This window comes from Hypanus sabinus, chromosome 21, assembly GCF_030144855.1.
Source record: "Hypanus sabinus isolate sHypSab1 chromosome 21, sHypSab1.hap1, whole genome shotgun sequence".
Lineage (NCBI taxonomy): Eukaryota > Metazoa > Chordata > Chondrichthyes > Myliobatiformes > Dasyatidae > Hypanus > Hypanus sabinus.
The window spans coordinates 48494894-48513058 of record NC_082726.1 but is presented as its reverse complement, the minus strand read 5'-3'; the positions used below and the strand labels follow the sequence as shown (position 1 = coordinate 48513058).

General features: G+C 41.9%; 1 protein-coding gene across 1 annotated transcript in view; it reads right to left on the bottom strand.

Annotated features, from left to right (window-relative positions):
• cdh23 (cadherin-related 23) overlaps window positions 1-18165 on the bottom strand; it is a 1109092-nt gene that overhangs the window by 305031 nt on the left and 785896 nt on the right. The window contains exons 29-32 of the mRNA XM_059946450.1: window positions 6946-7006; window positions 4863-5011; window positions 3519-3654; window positions 1100-1488 (exon numbers count right to left, since the gene is read on the bottom strand). Coding sequence (XP_059802433.1) covers window positions 1100-1488; window positions 3519-3654; window positions 4863-5011; window positions 6946-7006 — 735 coding nt within the window. The remainder of the gene's footprint in view (window positions 1-1099; window positions 1489-3518; window positions 3655-4862; window positions 5012-6945; window positions 7007-18165) is intronic.

The following is an 18165-nucleotide window of genomic DNA, read 5'->3' as shown; positions in this document are numbered from 1 at the left end:
TACCAGTGCACTGAATTGCAAATCAGGATTTCTGTATTATGCATGAAGGAAATTCCAAAGGTGCTGCCATTTTCCCAGTGGAATGACAGCAAATACCACACCAGAGACCATTCTAGTGTATTAATGCCAAGATCTCTGAGGCGGCAGCTCCAATCGGCAAGTTCTGGTGGTGTACCTGAAGTAAAGATGGCAGGCTTGGAAAAGGCAAGCTGGTTTTTCAACTCGTACTAATCCAAGTTGGGTCCCAGGTTCCAGGAGTCCCCATAATTTCCACAAGACAGGGTTGACTCCGGGATGAATGCAGATCTTTCCAGGTATTGTTGTTTACTCCCACATCCCAGAGATATGCCGGTTAGTGGATCAACTGACCACTGTAAATTGCCCTGGTGTATAGGTGAGATGTAGAATCTGGGGCAAGTTCATATTAGTATGAGGTCAAGAAAAAAGTGGGTTAGTGCAAATGGGTGCCTGATAGTCAGCAAGGATTCAGTAGGCCAACATGCCAATTTCATGCTGTATTTTTCCAAAACATTAGGCAAGGCAACCACAGGTAATTTTATTGATATTTCTTCAGCAAAATCTAGAACAATTACTTCCCCTTCACTGGGTGAGGAAAAACTAATCTAAACTATTTACTGTGGAATTCATTGCCACAAACAGCTGTGGAGCCAATGAATATTGAAAGCGGAGGTTGATAGGTTCTTCACTGGTAAGGGCATCAGAGGTTATGGGGAGAAATCTGGAGAATGTGGTTAAGAGGGATAATAAATCAGCCATAAATCTAATGGCAGTACAGACTTGATAGGCCAAGTGTTCTAATTCTACTCCTATTTCTTATACTCTAGGAGTGCTCCATTATCAGTGGCAGCATTTCTTAGATGGTTCTTGATTAGTAAGGGTGTTAAAGGTCACAGGGAGAAGGTAGTAGAATGGGGTTGAAGGGGAAAATAAATCAGCCATGATCGAATGAATGGGCTGAATGGCATAATTATGCTCCTACGGTCTTACAGCAAAAAAAAGGCTTGCACTTGAGATAGTACAGTGAATCATTTAAACTTGACACATTATGAATTAGCAGAGGATCAACACATATACTCACGGTGACTCTGTTTATCTGGAACAGGGACAAGGTTTGAGCAGATGTGTCGGGGTCAAATCTGTAGGTGATCAGGTTCATGTTGTCAGCAGAACGGGCTTGAATCTGAACCACCTCAGTGCCAGTCGCGATGTTCTCTGTAATCGTAGCTTCGTACGTTGAATTTGTAAACTGCACAGGTTCATCCAATTCATTTAACAGGGTGACATAGACAGTGCAATACCCCTTGTTGTAGGGTGGAGTTTGGTCCATAGCAGAGACATTCATCAGATAACTTGTGCTGGTTTCATAATCCAAGTAATCTACAGTTGTAATAAGGCCTGTACTCTCATCAATGGAAAACTTCCCTTCCGACCCAGCCAAAATTGTGTAGGCTACTATACCGCCGGCACCTGGAAATGAATACAAAATATTCCATGTAACTTCCAGTAATACAAGACCATTCACATCACCAACCATAAATAGCACTGAAAAACAAAAAATCTGCTTCCTGAATACTTTTGGGTGCTCTCTTGTGGATTTTGGCCTCCTGATCATGACAATCACTATGAAAATTCCCTATCATACACCATTTTGTTTTAAAGGTCGCCTATATTTGTTACTTCAATTCATAATTCAAGTCAGTTAAAATGTTGCCCACAATGTAAGCTGGGAAGTTTTCCATCTTGTCCAGGTATGGCTGGGCATAGTTAGGCAGGGCAGACTCAGCATAGCAAGACAGGTTTATATAAAGCTATAAATGCATTTCTCTCTCTCTCTCTCTCTCTCTCTCTCTCACACACACACACACACACACACACACACACATATCGTTCTATGCATTGTGTTTACATGTATATCGGTTTGTGATCACGTTGATACGCATAGCATATTGTGTGATTATAATAAAGGAATTGTATTTTCAGATAATTATAATTACCCATCGAAACAGTATCAGGTCCTGATCCCACACTTAAGAGTAGTGTTAAGCCATACTCTTGAAATTCTGACTGCTTGAATCTATTTGAGAAATGTAAAGGGAAAACTGTGCCTAACACTGTCATTTCTGAGTCAGAAAGCATGAATATTGTAATCTAGTCTGAAAAGTCAATGATATACTGAAGAGCTCCTGTACTGTTGCTGGTTCCATCTTTCAGATGAGATGTGAAAACCCCTGATTGTTTCCTGACAGGTAAGAAACATAAGAAATAGGACCAGGTGTCAGCCATCTCGCCTGTTGAATCTGCTCTGCCACTCCATAAGATCCTTGTTGATCTGGCAATGGACCCAGCTTCACCTACCTGGCTTTTTCCTATAACCTTTAATTCTCCTGCTATGCAAAGATCTATCTAACTGTGTCTTAAATATAGTAAATTAGGTCATCTCTACTGCTTCCCTGGGCAGAGAATTCCAAAGATTCACAACTCTCTTGAAAACCATTCTCTCCTCATCTCTGTCCTAAATTTATTCCATCAAATCTTGAGGTTATGTTCCCTAGTTCATACTCACTTACATGTCCCAGACAGTCAGACGACTCTCACTTACTAAGTTCCCCAGTTCTAGTCTCACTTACCAGTGGAAATAATTTTCCTGCCTCTATCTTACCTACCCCTTCATAATTTAATTTGTTTCTATATGATCTCTTCTCATTCTTTTGACTGCCAGTAAGTATAGTTCCAAGTGACTCAATTTCTCCTCATCTCCAGAATCAGCCTGGTGAACCTCCTCTGCACTGCCTCTAAAGCCAGTACAGTAATCTTTTCTCCAGTACTCCATGAAGAAATCCCATGGTAGAACATGGCATAATTTGAAGGTAGTTGATAGGAAGTATAGTGGGGAATGTCAAAGGTTGTTTCTTCACACAGAAACTGAGCTCAGTAAGATCATTTGAACAAGTAAACCAGAGATATTCACTCCATAACCAAAGTCTCATACAATACAAACTTAACTGGCCCTTTGGTCACCACCACAGACTCCCTTCCTTCATGCCATTTCCCGATATGCAAGATTTTCACTATTCCTTCATGATAAATGAGTCTAAGTGCTGGAATTCCTTGGCTATCAGTGCTATAGGACCAACTTCACCAAGAGGACTCCAGGAGATGGTTTGCTGGCACTTTCTCACATGAAATTAAGGATTGGCAATAAACATTAGCCTTGCCAGTGAAGGTCAGATCCCAATTAATGGACGAACAACTGTTGTGCAAGATAGGTTGGGAGAGTTTCTGTGATTTGACTTTCTCAAACATTATCCCTATCATTTGATCTTAATTCACCTTCAACCAACTCTAACTGAAAATCACAGATGTCTGTAGTAATGAAGTCCAAAGATTCATAAGTCTTGAGCGAAGTCTCCCCTTTTGTTGTTTCTTTGAAAGATATCTCTTTCTTTTCAATGTGTACATACAGAGAACCCAACCCAGGTCCAGAAGAAGAGTGTTACCTGTATCCCTGTCGGTTGCTCGGACCACGATGACTGATGTGCCAATCCCTGCTGTCTCTCTCAGGCCCAGTCGGTTGTACTGCTGCTGGGTAAAAACAGGCACCTCATCGTTCACATCCTCTACATACACGATGACCTAGTCAAGGAAAAGTCAAATCAATAGCATGTAATCAAGAGTCTATCTAAGTATCTCATCAATGTCGCTAATGTATCTGCCTCTATCACCAACCCCAGCAATGAGCACCATACACTTCCCACACTCTGTGTAAAATACCTACCCTCTGATATCCCCCCTGTATCTTCCTCCAATCACTTTAAAATTCTGCCCTCTTGTATTAGCCATTTCTTCTCCGGGAAAAAAGGTGCCTGCTGTCCACTCTATTTACGCCCCTTATCATCTTGCACTTCTCTATCAAGTCACCTCTCATCCTCCTTCACTCCAAAGCAGAGAATTTGGCTACCCTTTGAAGATCCACCCACAGACAGTTTACTCCCTTGCAGAGAGGGCTGAGGAAATTAACCAGGAAGACAAAAATCATCCACATTGTTGTGGGGCAGGACAGGGTGCCCACTGCAGCACAATGGACTACACTCCTACCTCCCTGATTTTGAGTTCAAATCCTGCTCCAGAAATTTAAGAACTAAAGCAGAAAACTATTGCAGGATTTCTGCCCAGTCAAATAGCCTTTAATGATGAATGAGGCATCACCCAACGTAATGCGTTACCCACAGTACAACTATTTCTATGCCACCTCGGTTCCATAATGATTTTGTTGCTGCGATCGATGCATGTCTACCATCTCCCTGAGCAACCCTTTGGTCATGTAGTTGAATCACAGCTGTCCACCTATTGGGTATATGTTAACCAGAAAGCAGAAGTACTGTCCACCTGGCAACATGAGCCAGATTTACGCAGCCGTGTAACTTCTTTGATCTAAATCAGGGTTGAGTACAGCAGTAGCTTATGTCCCCATAGATGGAGCAACCACCAATCATAAGCCATCCTAATGCTGTGCTGGGTTGGATACAAATCGGAACATGGTGGAACACACAGCGGTACAAGGTCATTGTACTGGGAACTTCTTTATCCAGAGGGTGATATATCAGTGGAATTCATTGCCACAGACAGCTGTGGAGGCCAAATCACTATGTATATTTAAAGTGGAGGTTGATGGGCTTTTGATTAGTAAGGGCATCAAAGGTTTAGGGGGAAAGGCAAGAGAATAGAATTGAGGGGGAAAATAAATCAGCAATGATCGATTGACAGAGCAGACTCTTTGGGATAAGTGGCTTAATTCTGCTCCTGTGTCATAAGACGCGTGTGAGTGAGACTTTGGCTCTTACTCTGACTGAGCTCCTCATCCTGCCAAAGTCATTATTGTAAGCTTCCACCTCCAACACGTGGGTAGTGCTGCTCTCTCTGTCCAGTGGGCGGTTTCCTCTGGATATTAGTCCAGTGGCTTGGTCCATCTGGAAGTTATCATTGGAATTTCCTGGAAATAAAAAACACACACATGAAGCCACATGAAAATATATCCTCGTGACCAAATTTTCTTAAAACATTTATTTTCCCCATTGTCTTTCTGGGAAGCAGTGGGGTATTCCATGAGACAGGATGCACCCTGCATCAGCTCTTTGGTTACATGAACTCAGTGGAATCACCAAAAGCCCATGTTGCTGGTAGGCAAAGCCTTTATCTAGCAGTCATCTCCTAGAAAGATAGACTACCAACTCATGCTAATGACAAAATTAGTATTACAGTATTTCTATAGTTGACTACTACTTCCAATTTGCCATTAAACTTAAACTGCAAAGTCTTGTAGAACAATGAGTTGGTAGAACAAAGTCATTTAGATCTTGCTACATCATCTACGTATCTCGCTGATTTACTCTCTTTACAGAGCAATTATCTTCTCTTTGAACTTTCAACTGTTTCTAACTACAATTATCTTAAAAAGTGGAATGGTCTCAGTGTTGATGTGGCAGAGTTTATCATGTCTAGTAAATCTCTAGGAAAGGAAATATACCTAAGTAGAAAAGAGAAAGATAAGCTGTTAGAGGCCTTTGTCTTGTTCTTCCTACTTAGACATGCTTCCTTTCCTAGAGCTTTATTAGACATGAGAAGTTTCACCACACCAGCACCCATTGGAGTTCCTCCTCACTTCCTTCCTTTATTCCACTGTCCTCTCTCATCAGATTCCATCTTCTTCAGCCCTTCGTCATTTCCACCCATCAACACCTAGCTCCTTAGATTATTCCCTAACTGGCCCTCTTTCAGATTTCTATCACCCACCCCCACCCCTTACCTATCAGCACTTCTATCAGCAAGTCTATCAGCACTTGCTCCACCCCTCCCCCAACTTTTTGTTCTATCACCCTTCTTTCCAGTCCTGATGAAAGGTCTCGACCAGAAATGTCAACAGTCCATTTCCTTCTCTAGCTACTCCCTGAACCACTGAGTTCCTTCAGCACTTTTTGTGTTATTAAACTAAGGTGTCAGATAGGCTGATAGTTAGTGGCAGGCACAGCTCAATGTAACATACATGTGAAAAAGTAGGCTTTGGAAGTAAGTTAGAATCAGATTTATCAACACTGAAATATGTTGTGAAATTTGTTGTTTTATAAAACCGATAAAACAGTTTATAAAGAAGAAATTTTAATATTGTATTGAGAAATTGGTACGGAGGAAGCTTGGTGAATAAAGCAAGTTGGGAGTAAAAAATATTGGAGGACATAAAATTATTCAAAGGGAACTTGGTTAAGTAGCTATAATATCATAATACACAATCACTGCCTGGAGGAAAACATGTCATAATAATCAGCTGAGTTAATTTTGTTAAGGTATCTGTGTCCATGAAAATGAATTCCATCTTGTATCATGCTGTGTCTGAAAGCTTGCATCTAACAAGGGAACATCCAAACCATTTTAAAGACCAAAACAAGTTGGATTAACATGGTCTTTTACATGGTAAGATGTCAAAAGATACTGCAAAGCAGTAATATAATTAAGACCTGATATCAAGCCTTCTTGGGAGGCAGGTACCCCCAGAACCTCATTTATAACATTCACGTAACATCTCTCACCTGAAGTGAAGCACCCTCAGCTGTGAAGTACTACCTCAGACTGCAACAGATAAAGTCTAGATTGTGTAGTTGATCTTCTAGAGTGGGGCTTGAAGGCACACTCTTCAGACTCCCTGAAAATGAAGCCCACTAAGCCATGATGGATAATGTAAAGAAGATTCAAAGCTGCCTTGGATCCTCCTATTGATGCTAATTAAACTGATGTGATCCTTCGGTCTAGTCAGTTAATCCATATAGCAAACTCTGTGGAAAACATCTTTTTCCATCTAAAACAGCCCTTCGAATTAGATTCTAATACTTCATGCCGCATCAGACAAGTGGTGCAGGAGCAGGTCAACATTACCTGACAGGATTCTGTACCAGATCTTCCCATTATCTCCTTCATCTGCATCAGTGGCTTCTACCTATTAAAACAGCAAAGAAAGACTCAGCAAAAAATAAACACCCACAAGGAACAGCTTCTAGCTGCATGGATGTGTTAAATTTCAAAACCAAGTTTACACACATCAAGGACATTGAAACTATAATTGAGCTGCAATGCAAGAAAACAAATATTACATTTGCAAACATCAGCCCTCGCAGAAATACCTCCAATATATCTTCTCATTTATTCACTTGCAAGATGAGGGAACTGAAGGCAAAGCAAACACTTGTTACTCCTCCAGAAGTGGCCTTTAGAAAGTAGTGGTAAGTCCCTTTTTTGAACAAATGCAGTCCTTCAGGTGATGTTGAGTCCACTGTAGATTTAGAGCAAGCATCAGTGAAGGATCAGATAATAGACTGCCAGATCGGGAAGGCATGGCATCAGAGAGGAATCCACAAATAATGATCTTTTACATATTTTTCCCAGGATTAGAGGGCATGCATATAAGGTGACAAAGGGTAAGTTCAAAGGAGATACACAGGGTAATTTGTTTTTCAGAGAGGAGGGTGCCTGGAATACAATGCCAGGATCGGTAGTGGAGGCAAATATGATAAGACCATAAGACATTGCAACAGAGCTAGGCCATTTGTCTCATTGAATCTGCTCTGCTGGAAGTGTTTAAGGGGTCCCTAGATAGTTAAATAAATGTGCAGAGAATGGAATGATATGGAGCTTGCATTGGCAGAAGGAATTACTTTAATTAGGCATTTAATTTCTGACTTAATTATAGTAGTTTATCACAACATCGTGGGCCACAGGGCCCTGTTTGTATGCTGTACTGCTTGCTGCCTCTGCCATCGTAGTAGAAATTGTGTGATGTGCGTATGTCAAAGAAGCATTGCCAAAGAGATGAAGTGGGTTTTGCAGCTGAGGAACACTGCAATTATAATTTACTGGTTCTGGAGGAAGTGGATCACAAAACAAGCCGAATGGATTGTTTCAAGGGTGAACTCTACAATCAGATCTGTGCGTTTGATCTGGTGAATCTGCTTTCAGAAGTAATGAATCATGGGATGGTTACTATTGTGTTCGTGCACAACTACATATCAATTAAATAAAAACGCGCACACAGGAGATGGCTTTAACTGGTATATTCTCATTGCAGTGAGAGGGAGAGAGAGCAATATACATACGTAGACAACAGCGCATGCACAGACACAGATTAATATGTAGTGTTTGGTGGGGGGGGCATCATTGCTCTAAAAGAAATAGATCCATACATTACACCTCCTCCCCCTTTAGATTAATGCAACATAAAACTGTATATGTACAAAATATTACGTTTCTCTTTCATAAACTCATATTCCAAATAAACATGCTTTCACAATAACAGTTCATAACTACACAGTTCTAAAGATTCAGTCTTTTGGGTGGTGCTCTGTTTCTTTTAGGATAGCACCTCTGCACCTGTGGAGTGGCATCAGGTTTGGCAGGTGTCTTGTCAACAATAACATTTTCTTGACAGCTCTGTACTTGTGGAATCACATTAGGTTTGGTAGATGTCCTGTCTAAGATGACATTCTCAGTTTCCCGTGTCATGTTGCTGTCAGTGACATGATCGTTCCTGTGAGGAAAGTCCAGTGACTGTAATGTGTCTGTTTTGTTGGATTCAATTGACGCAGGTGTGTTCTTCAGTTGATCATTTAGTATCTGGTCCAGATGATGTCTCCAAGTCTGATCTCCAACATCCACCGTGTACATCAGTGGTCCATTTCTTGTAGCTGTCCTACCGGATGTCCACTTGTCTTCTCATTAATCACGTGCTAGGATTTCCTGGCCATTACTCCTTACTGTTTCCCCTGGCAACCAGCTGAACTGTTTATTCTGCCCCTCCCTCCATATATCCAGTTTCAGGAGGTCTATGTGAGATCTCATACTTCTGCTCATGAGCAGCGTTGCAGTTATTTGCTTTGTCATCAGATGAACACAAAAAGGAAGTTGTCCACCTTGTGCTGTAGAGAAATGTCCTCCTTGTCCATCTCTTTAATGGACTTCGTGAAGGTTTGGATAAACCTTTCAGCTACTCTATTTGTTGCTAGGCAGTGAGGAGCTGACTTGAAATGTCTGATGCCATTTTTCTTCAAATACAGTCAGAATTCTTGTATCCATTGTCACTCACAATTTGTTCTGGTAAGCTGTTTTTGGCTAAGATAGTCCTCAAAGCAGGACCAGTTTTTGCTGAGGTGGTTGTCTTGATTGGTAAAACCTCCAGCCACTTCAAATGAGCATCCACAGCATTTAGAAACATGGAGTCCATGAATGGCCTAGCAAAGCCCCACAGGTATAACAGTGCCTGTGAGAGTGCATTTTGAACTTTTTGGCATCCTAATCAGCTTTTGGCCAAATCTTCAATCTGTTTATCTATTCCCTTGTCAAACATCTTCTCATTAGCATTAAGCAGCTGTGACAGCCTCTGGTGAGTGCTACCATTTGGGCTGCAATTGCCTGTTGATGTCACACTGAGAGCTTTGATTGAGTGCCAGTCTAGTTGGACCATTCATGTCTGAAAAGTGCTAGCTCTCCACTTTTCAATGCATAAAGCTCTAATTGTTGTGCTTGGCCTCTACACATCACATTTACTTCCAGTTTGCCTTTGGGAGACACTCTTTCACCTGTGTAAGCCTTTAGCATCACAGAGGTCTTCTCTAATGGTAACTTAGAAAACAGTCTGTTGTTAGTCAGCCCCTGGAACTATGGACAAAGCTGACTCTGTATCCAGCTCCAGTTTCAGCTTTACACCAGAGACATCTATTGTGATCCAGATGATTTTGTGATCTGCTTCAGTTATACAATGCAGTTCTAGGCATGGCAATTCACCTTTGTCAGACTCTATATTGTCTGATTCTGTTTTACATTCGGTAACTTTATGCATTTGCTCAGTTTTATGCTTGAGATTTTCATTTGGTTGTGCTTTTTGTATGCCTTGCACCCTCTCTCTATGTGACCTTGCCTGTGACACAAACTGCAGACTTTTTCTTTGAAACAACAGTCATTTGTATCATGGGAGGATTTACCACATCAATAACATTTTTGGCTTTTTGCACCATTCAGAGACATTTTGTGCATTTCACACTCTAACCTCCTTTTCTGTGCTTCTGCTGCATCCTTTGCTGCAGTCTCTAACGATATTGCAATGGTCAATGCCCATTCTAAGATTAGTTCTCTTTCAGACAGTTGCCTCTTTTGAGTGCTTTGACTATACAAGCTTGCCCCTAAATGATTCAGAAAGTCCACCTCTAAAGTCACAGTACTGGGAAAGTTTGCACAGTTCTGCAATGTATTCAGAAAGGCTTTCATTGTTTCACTGGTTCCTTTTGTAAAATCTAAATCTGCCAGCTATTACCAGCAGTTCAGGGTTCAAGTGATTTTGTAAAATTATAAAAACTTCATCAAAAGACTTGCTTGCTGGTTTTGCAGGGGTTACTAGGCTGTGTAAAAGACTGAACGTTCTTGGACCCATTAAGCTCAGAAGTGCAGAGGCTTTCTTTTGCTTCTCCATGTTGTTCATGTTACAATACAGTTCAATCCTCTCATACGAGGGGTGATTGATAAGTTCATGGCCTAAGGTAGGAGGAGTCAATTTTAGAAAACCTAGCACATTTATTTTTCAACATAGTCCCCTCCTACATTGACACACTTAGTCCAGCGGTTGTGGAGCATACAGATCTTGGACCTTCAGAAAGTGTCCACAGCAGGGGTGATTGATAAGTTTGTGGCGTTAAGGTAGAAGGAGATGAGTTATACAGCTCTCGTTACATGCACATGCAGGTCAACTCTTTGAGTGATTATGCAGAAAGTTTCAAGTTAATGACGCAACAGGGTGATTGATAAGTTTGTAGCCTAGGGTAGAAGGAGATGAGCTATTAACTTCAAACTTTCTGCGTAATTGCTCAAAGAGTTGAATTGCACGTGCATGTAACGAGAGCTGTATAACTCATCTCCTCCTACCTTAGGCCACAAACTTATCAATCTCCCCTCGTATATGACTCCTGGCCTTTGTTAGTGCTATCAAATTTGTCAACTTTCCTGACTGAAGCTATTGGCATAATATTTTCCCTTTAAATTCAGCATGTCTTTCACTGTTACTATGCACTGTACTCACACGTTTAGTAGCATCTGTGATAGCCTTCTCATGCTGTTTAACTCTTGCTGTCTTATCCCGTAAATCGGTGCAGTTCGTGATCTGTTCTGACATTCAGGTTTATTTGTGCCTATGCACAACTGCACATCAGTTAAATAAAAACACGTGAGATGGCTTTAACAGGTGCATTCACATTGCGAGAGAGCGCGTACAATGTGCATACATAGATAGTGCATAGGCAGATCAAAACGTGATGCTAAGGGGGGGGTCATTGTTCTAAAAGAAACAGATTCATACATTACAATTATATCAAAGAAAAAGGCCATTTGGCCCACTACAACCATACCAGCTCTCAAATAGAGCAACTTGTTAGTTGTGCCCTCCAGCCCTTTCTCCATCATCCTGAAATTTTTTCCTCAATATGTATTTTTTAAATTTCCTCTTGGAACCTGCGTCCACCTCAGCTAAAGGCAGTAAAGTCTAGAATTTGGCCCCATGAACTGTAAATAGGTTTATCCTCATTACTTTGCCAACTGGGAATAGAAAGTTGGTTGAGCACAAGTGAAGGACTTAACCTTCAGTCTAAGTGTTACCGCACAATATTCTTTTAAGCACAGTTTTTTATTTACAGATATATCACAGTAACAGGCCCTTCCAGCCCAACAAGCCTACACTGCCCGATTACACCCATGTGACCAAATAATCTACTATCCTGTACATCTTAGGAATGTAGGAGGAAACCGGAGCACCAGGAAGAAACCCACACAGTCACGAGGAGAATGTACAAACTCCTTACAGACAGTGGCAGAATTGAAACTGGATCGCCTGCACTGTAGTAGCATTATACTAACCACTACACTGCCATGCCATATTCTGAGCCAGTTATTGGAAGTTGACTAAATCAACAACAAGACAGACAGACATACTTTATTGATCCCTAGGGAAATTGGGTTTTGTTACAGTCGCACCAACCAAGAATAGTGTAGAAATATAGCAATATAAAACCATAAATAATTAAATAATAATAGGTAAATTATGCCAAGTGGATAAACAAGTCAATGCGTCATTGTGATCAAAGCCTGATTAAACATCTATTCACTTATAGTCCTCCAAATTTTATCATTTCAGTTGTTGGAAAAAAAGCATTGAACAAATGCTCGTTTCCTTCAGGACCTTTATACATCCCCATATCTTTTATTATCAATGAAGTACATTTGAAGAGTTTTCATTGCCACACTGTGGGCATTAAGATCAAGAAACTGAAGGGTTAAAAGGGACGAAATATACATTTTCTCCCTGTGAGAATGTGGGTTTTTTCGAGGGACTCCATTTCCCTCTCACATTACAAGACATGTAGGCTGGTAGGTGAATTGTTCATTGCAAATTGCTCATAATACATGTCGGCATTTATGTGTTCCCAAATATTCATATTTGTACCTCTAAATGTATTTTACACAATTCTTTATTCTATATAATGGTTGAATGTTGTCATTTTTGTTGCATGTAACACCAAAATTCTACATCAATTACCTAATATTGTGAATAAAATAGATCCTTGATTGGGTAGGATTTGGGAAGGCAAAGGGTGGAGTTGATGGGCGAATAAATGGGATTACTGTAAAAAAGTACACAGACTCAATAAATTTTACAATGGAGTGTGGATTTAACTGAATGACAGAACAAAACTGCTGAGTTAACATGCTGTTCAGTAGTTTCAACACTGGAATGTATTTTAAAATGTAGTGTTAGTATGTTCCTGATTACTTGAGCGCCTTTTCTTGAAGCTGAGTATGCTATAAAAACTCAAAGATATGAAACACAGTAGGGTGCACCCCCTGCAGGCCAGAGGAACTTTAGAGACCTGCTGATGGTGTTTCATAGTTCTAACAGGGAAGTGCACATAGTTTTGGAATGGGTCTGCTCTTAAGTATTAATGAGTATCCTGGAGAAGCTTCCTTTTCCTTCCTTACTCCATGCACTTTGCCTATGTCATTGTGTGTGTGTGTGTGCGCGTGCGCACAAGAGAGAGCAAGCGAGAGAACACACACACGCATATGTATGGCCACACATATACTGGTACTTCAATAGTTACAAATATGTGTGAATATGCTTTTTTTCCCTTGCTGCCTTTCATTTCAAACCCATTGCACAGACAGCTTTCAGAAATGAATGGAATTTAATTTTTAGCCCCCGTAGTATTTAGTCAACACCCTTTCACTATTACTCTGACATAACCTGCGATTATCTCTCAGATTTTAGTTGTGGGGGATTTCACTAAAAATTTCAAGGTATCCGTTAGAACTAATACAGTAGACAGAGAAATTATTTTCACCGCCTGGGTACTAAAGTTCACTGACTAAACATTGGAGCCAAGTGTTAAAGGATTGAACTTAAGAGACACACAGAGTTTTGGAACGACCTTTCACAATTGACAATAGATTATTCTTAAATATGAGACTGAAAGCTATTTATCAACCGAAGACATAAATGAAAATTGGAATTGTTGAGCATATGTTGTTAGGCTTAATCTCAATGAACGATGGAAAAAGCTCAAGCTGTTGAATGGCCTCCCCCTGTTCTTAACCCTTTCTGTACAGAGCAGTATTATTACATTTGCCTCTCAGAAAGTCTCAAGATGGTGCCAGAGTGTGGCAACTCTTTGCCAGTTGTCCCCAGCAGATTCTCTCATTACAATCATTGTACTTTATAAAATTACTGTTCTTGTGCTGCGGGCCTGATTTGTTTACCTGCATTGCACTCTCTCAGTAGGTTCATAGCAACACAATACTGGAATCATAGAGCCATACAGTGTGGAAACTGTCTGCCTGGCCAAACTCAAACTAGAGAAAATCTGCAGATGCTGGAAACCCAAGCAACACACACAGAATGCTGGAGGAACTCAGCAGGCCAGGCAGCATCTATGGAAAAAAGTACAGTTGACGTTTTGGGCTGAGATGCTTCAGCAGGACAGAGAAAAAAAAGATGAGTAGATTTAAAAGGTGGGTGGAAGGGGAAGAGAAACAGAAGGTGATATGTGAAACCGGGAGGGGGAGGGATGAAGTAAAGAGCTGGGATGCAGCATGCAATTTCCATCAACAGGTCACTCGCAATACCAGAGGAAACAACACACTGAACGATTGCTACACCACCATCAAGAATGCCTACCGTGCTATTCCGCTCCCTCACTTCACGAAGTTTGATTGCCTGGCTGTACATCTACTCCCTGAGTATAGGCAGAGACTGAAGACTGCAGCACCAGTAGTGAGGGCCAAGAAGGTATGGACAAAGGAAGCACAGAAGTGCCTACAGAACTGCTTTGAATTGGTGGACTGGACTGTATTCAGGGATTCATCTTTGAACCTGGATGAGTACGCTGCAGTTGTTACCGACTTCATTAAAACCTGTGGATGAGTGTGTGCCTACGAAGACTTACTGGACATTTCCAAACCAAAAGCCATGGATTAACCAGGAGGTACATCGTCAGCTGAAGGCCAGATCTGTAGCATTCAAGCCTGGCGACTCAGGCCTGCACCAGAAAATCAGGTATGTATGCAGAAGGCTATTTCAAGCGCAAAGAGACAATTTTGAATGAGGTTGGATGTGACTTTGGATGCACAACAACTCTGGCAGGGTTACAAGACAATACTTCCTACAAAGTGAAACCCAATAGTGTGAATGGCAGCGATGCTTCACTACCAGATGAACTCAACACCTTCTATGCCCGCTTTGAAAGGCAGAACACAACTGCAGCTGTGAAGGTCCCTGCTGCACCCAGTGACCCTGTGATCTTTGTCTCAGAGGCCAATGTTAGGTTGTCTTTAAAGAGAATGAACCCTCGCAAGGTGGAAGGTCCAGATGGAGTACCTGGTAAGGCTCTGAAAACCTAAGCCAACCAACTAGCAGGAGTATTTAAGGACATTTTCAACCTCTCACTGCTACAGGTGGAAGTTCCCACTTGCTTCGAAAAGGCAACAAATATACCAGTGCCTAAGAAGAATAATGGGGGTTTCATTAATGACTATCACTCGGTAGCACTCACATCGACAGTGATGAAATGCTTTGAGAGGTTGGTCATGACTAGATTGAATTCCTACCCCAGCAAGAACCTGGACCCACTGCAATTTGCCTATCACCACAATAGGTTAAGGGCAGACGCAATCTCAATAGCTCTTCACACGGCTTTGGACCACCTGGACAACATAAACATATATGCCATGATGCTGTTCTTCAACTATAGCTCAGCATTTATTACCATCATTCCCACAGTCCTGATTGAGAAGTTGCAGAACCTGGGCCTCTTACCTCTCTCGACTTCCTAATCGGAAGACAACAACCTGTGCGGTTTGGTGATAACATATCCTCCTTGCTGACGATCAACACTGGCGTACCTCAGCCCACTGCTCTGCTCTCTATACACACGTGACTGTATGGCTGGGCATAGCTCAAATACCATCTATACATTTGCTGACGATACAACCATTGTTGGTAGAATCTCAGGTGGTGACGAGAGGGCATACAGGAGTGAGATATGCCAACTCGTGGAATGGTGCTGCAGCAACAACCTGGCACTCAATGTCAGGAAGACGAAATAGCTGATTGTGGACTTTAGGAAGGGTAAGATGAAGGAACACATACCAATCCTCATAGAGGGATCAGAAGTGGAAAGTGTGAGCAGTTTCAAGTTCCTGGGTGTTAAGATCTCTGAGGATCTAACCAGGTCCCAACATATCGGTGTAGTTATAAAGAAGGCAAGACACCGGCTATACTTCATTAGGAGTTTGAAGAGATCTGGCCTGTCAACAAATACACTCAAAAACTTCAATAGATGTACCATGGAGAGCATTCTGACAAGCTGCGTCACTGTCTGGTATGGGGAGGTGGGAGAGCTACTGCATGGACCGAAAAAAGCTGCAGAGGGTTGTAAATCTAGTCAGCTCCATCTTGGGTACTAGCCTACAAAGTACCCAGGACATCTTTAGGGAGTGGTGTCTCAGAAAGGCAGCATCCATTATTAAGGACCTCCAGCACCCAGGGCATGTCCTTTTCTTGATGTTACCATCAGGAAGGCACACACTCAGCGATTCAGGAACAGCTTCTTCCCCACTGTCATCCAATTCCTAAATGGATATTGAACCCTTGACACTAACTCACTTTTTTAATATACAGTACATTTTTAATCTATTCAATATAAGTATACTGTAGTTGATTTACTTATTTATTTTTTCTTCTATATTATGTATTGCTTTGAGCTGCTGCTGCTGAATTAATAAATTTCACGTCACATGCCAGTGATAATAAACCTGATTCTGATTCTGATTCTGGAAGTTGATTGGTGAAAGAGATACAGGGCTGGAGAAGGGGGAGTCTGATGGGGGAGGCCAGAAGGCCACGTAAGAAAGAAGAGGGAGGAGGAGGCATGGAGATGAGGGTGAGAAGGGAAAAGGGGATGGGGAATGATGGAGAAGGAGGCAGGGCATTACCAGGTTTGAGAAATCAATGTTCATGCCATCAGGTTGGAGGCTACCCAGACCGAATATAAGGTGTTGTTCCTTCAACCTAAGTGTGGCCTCAGTACAAGAGTAGAGGAGGCCATGGATTGACATATCGGAATGGGAATGGGAAGGGGAATTAAAACGGGTGGCTACTGGGAGATTCTGCTTCTTCTGGAAAATGGAGTGTAGGTGCTCAGAGAAGCAGTCTCTCAATCTACATCAGGTCTCACCGATATACAGGATTCTACACCGGGAGCACCTGTCTCTACACTTCCTCCCTCACTACCATTCAGGGTTGCAAACAGTCCTTCCAGGTGAGGTGACACGTCGCCTGTGTGTCTGTTGGGGTCATTTACTGTGTCCAGTGCACAGTATGGTGAGATTGGGACATGGATTGGGAGACTACTTCACTGAGCACCTGTGCTCTGTCCACCAGGAGATGCAGGAACTCCCAGTGGCCACTCATTTTAATTCCACTTACCATTCCTATTCTGATCTGTCGGTCCCTGTTGTGATATATTCCATATGGGTAGCCTCCAACCTGATAGCATGAACATTGATTTCTCAAACTTCCGGTAATGCTCCCCACGACTTCACTATTCCCATCCCCTTTTCCGTCTCTCGCCTTATCTCCTTGCCCACCCATTGCCTCCCTCTGGTGCTCCTTCTCCCTGTTCTTTCTTCCATGGCCTGTGTTCTCCCATCAGACTCCACCTTCTCCAGCCCTGTTTCTCTTTCAACAATCAACGTCCCAGCTCTTTATTTGAACCCTCACCCTCCTGGTTGCACCTGTCATCTTGTGTTTCCCTCTCCCCTCGCCCACCTTTTAAATCTACTCATCTTCTTACGTCTCCAGTCCTACCAAAGGGTCTCGGCCCAAAACATCGACTGTACTTTTCTTTTTCCCCCCATCGATGCTGCCTGGCCTGCTGAGTTCCTCCAGCATTTTGTGTGCATTGTCTGGCCAAACTCATCCATGCTGACTGTGTTTCATCTGCCAATGTTTGGCCCAAAGGCCCCAAAACCTCTCCTACCCTCATACTTATCTAGATGGCTTTTAAATGCTGCTTATGTGTCCACCTCAACTGCATTCCAAATACACAACACTTTATATGTGAAGAAGCTGCTCCTGATGTCCCTTTTAAATCTCTCGCTTCTGATCTTATACCTATGCCCTCTTGTTTTTAGTACCTCTCCCTGGGGTAAAAAGGCTCTATGCTTTCACCCTATCTAGGCTCCTCATGATCTTATGCATCTCTCGCAGGTCATCCCTCAAAATTGTACATAATATTCCAAGTGCAGCCTCACCAACATCTTATATAACTGTTTCATAACTTCCCAAATCCTGTGCTCAAGTGTTCTGACTATACACTTGCACCCTTATTTATCCAGCTGTACACATGGAGAAGAAAACAAAGCTAACACTACACATTGATGGCCCTCATCAGAATAAAAAAGGGTTATCAGAGATTCAAAGTACATTTATTATCAAAGTAAACAACCCTGAGATTCAACGTGTTGATTTGACCACAGCACCTGCAGTGTACTTTGTGTTAACTCTGAGAT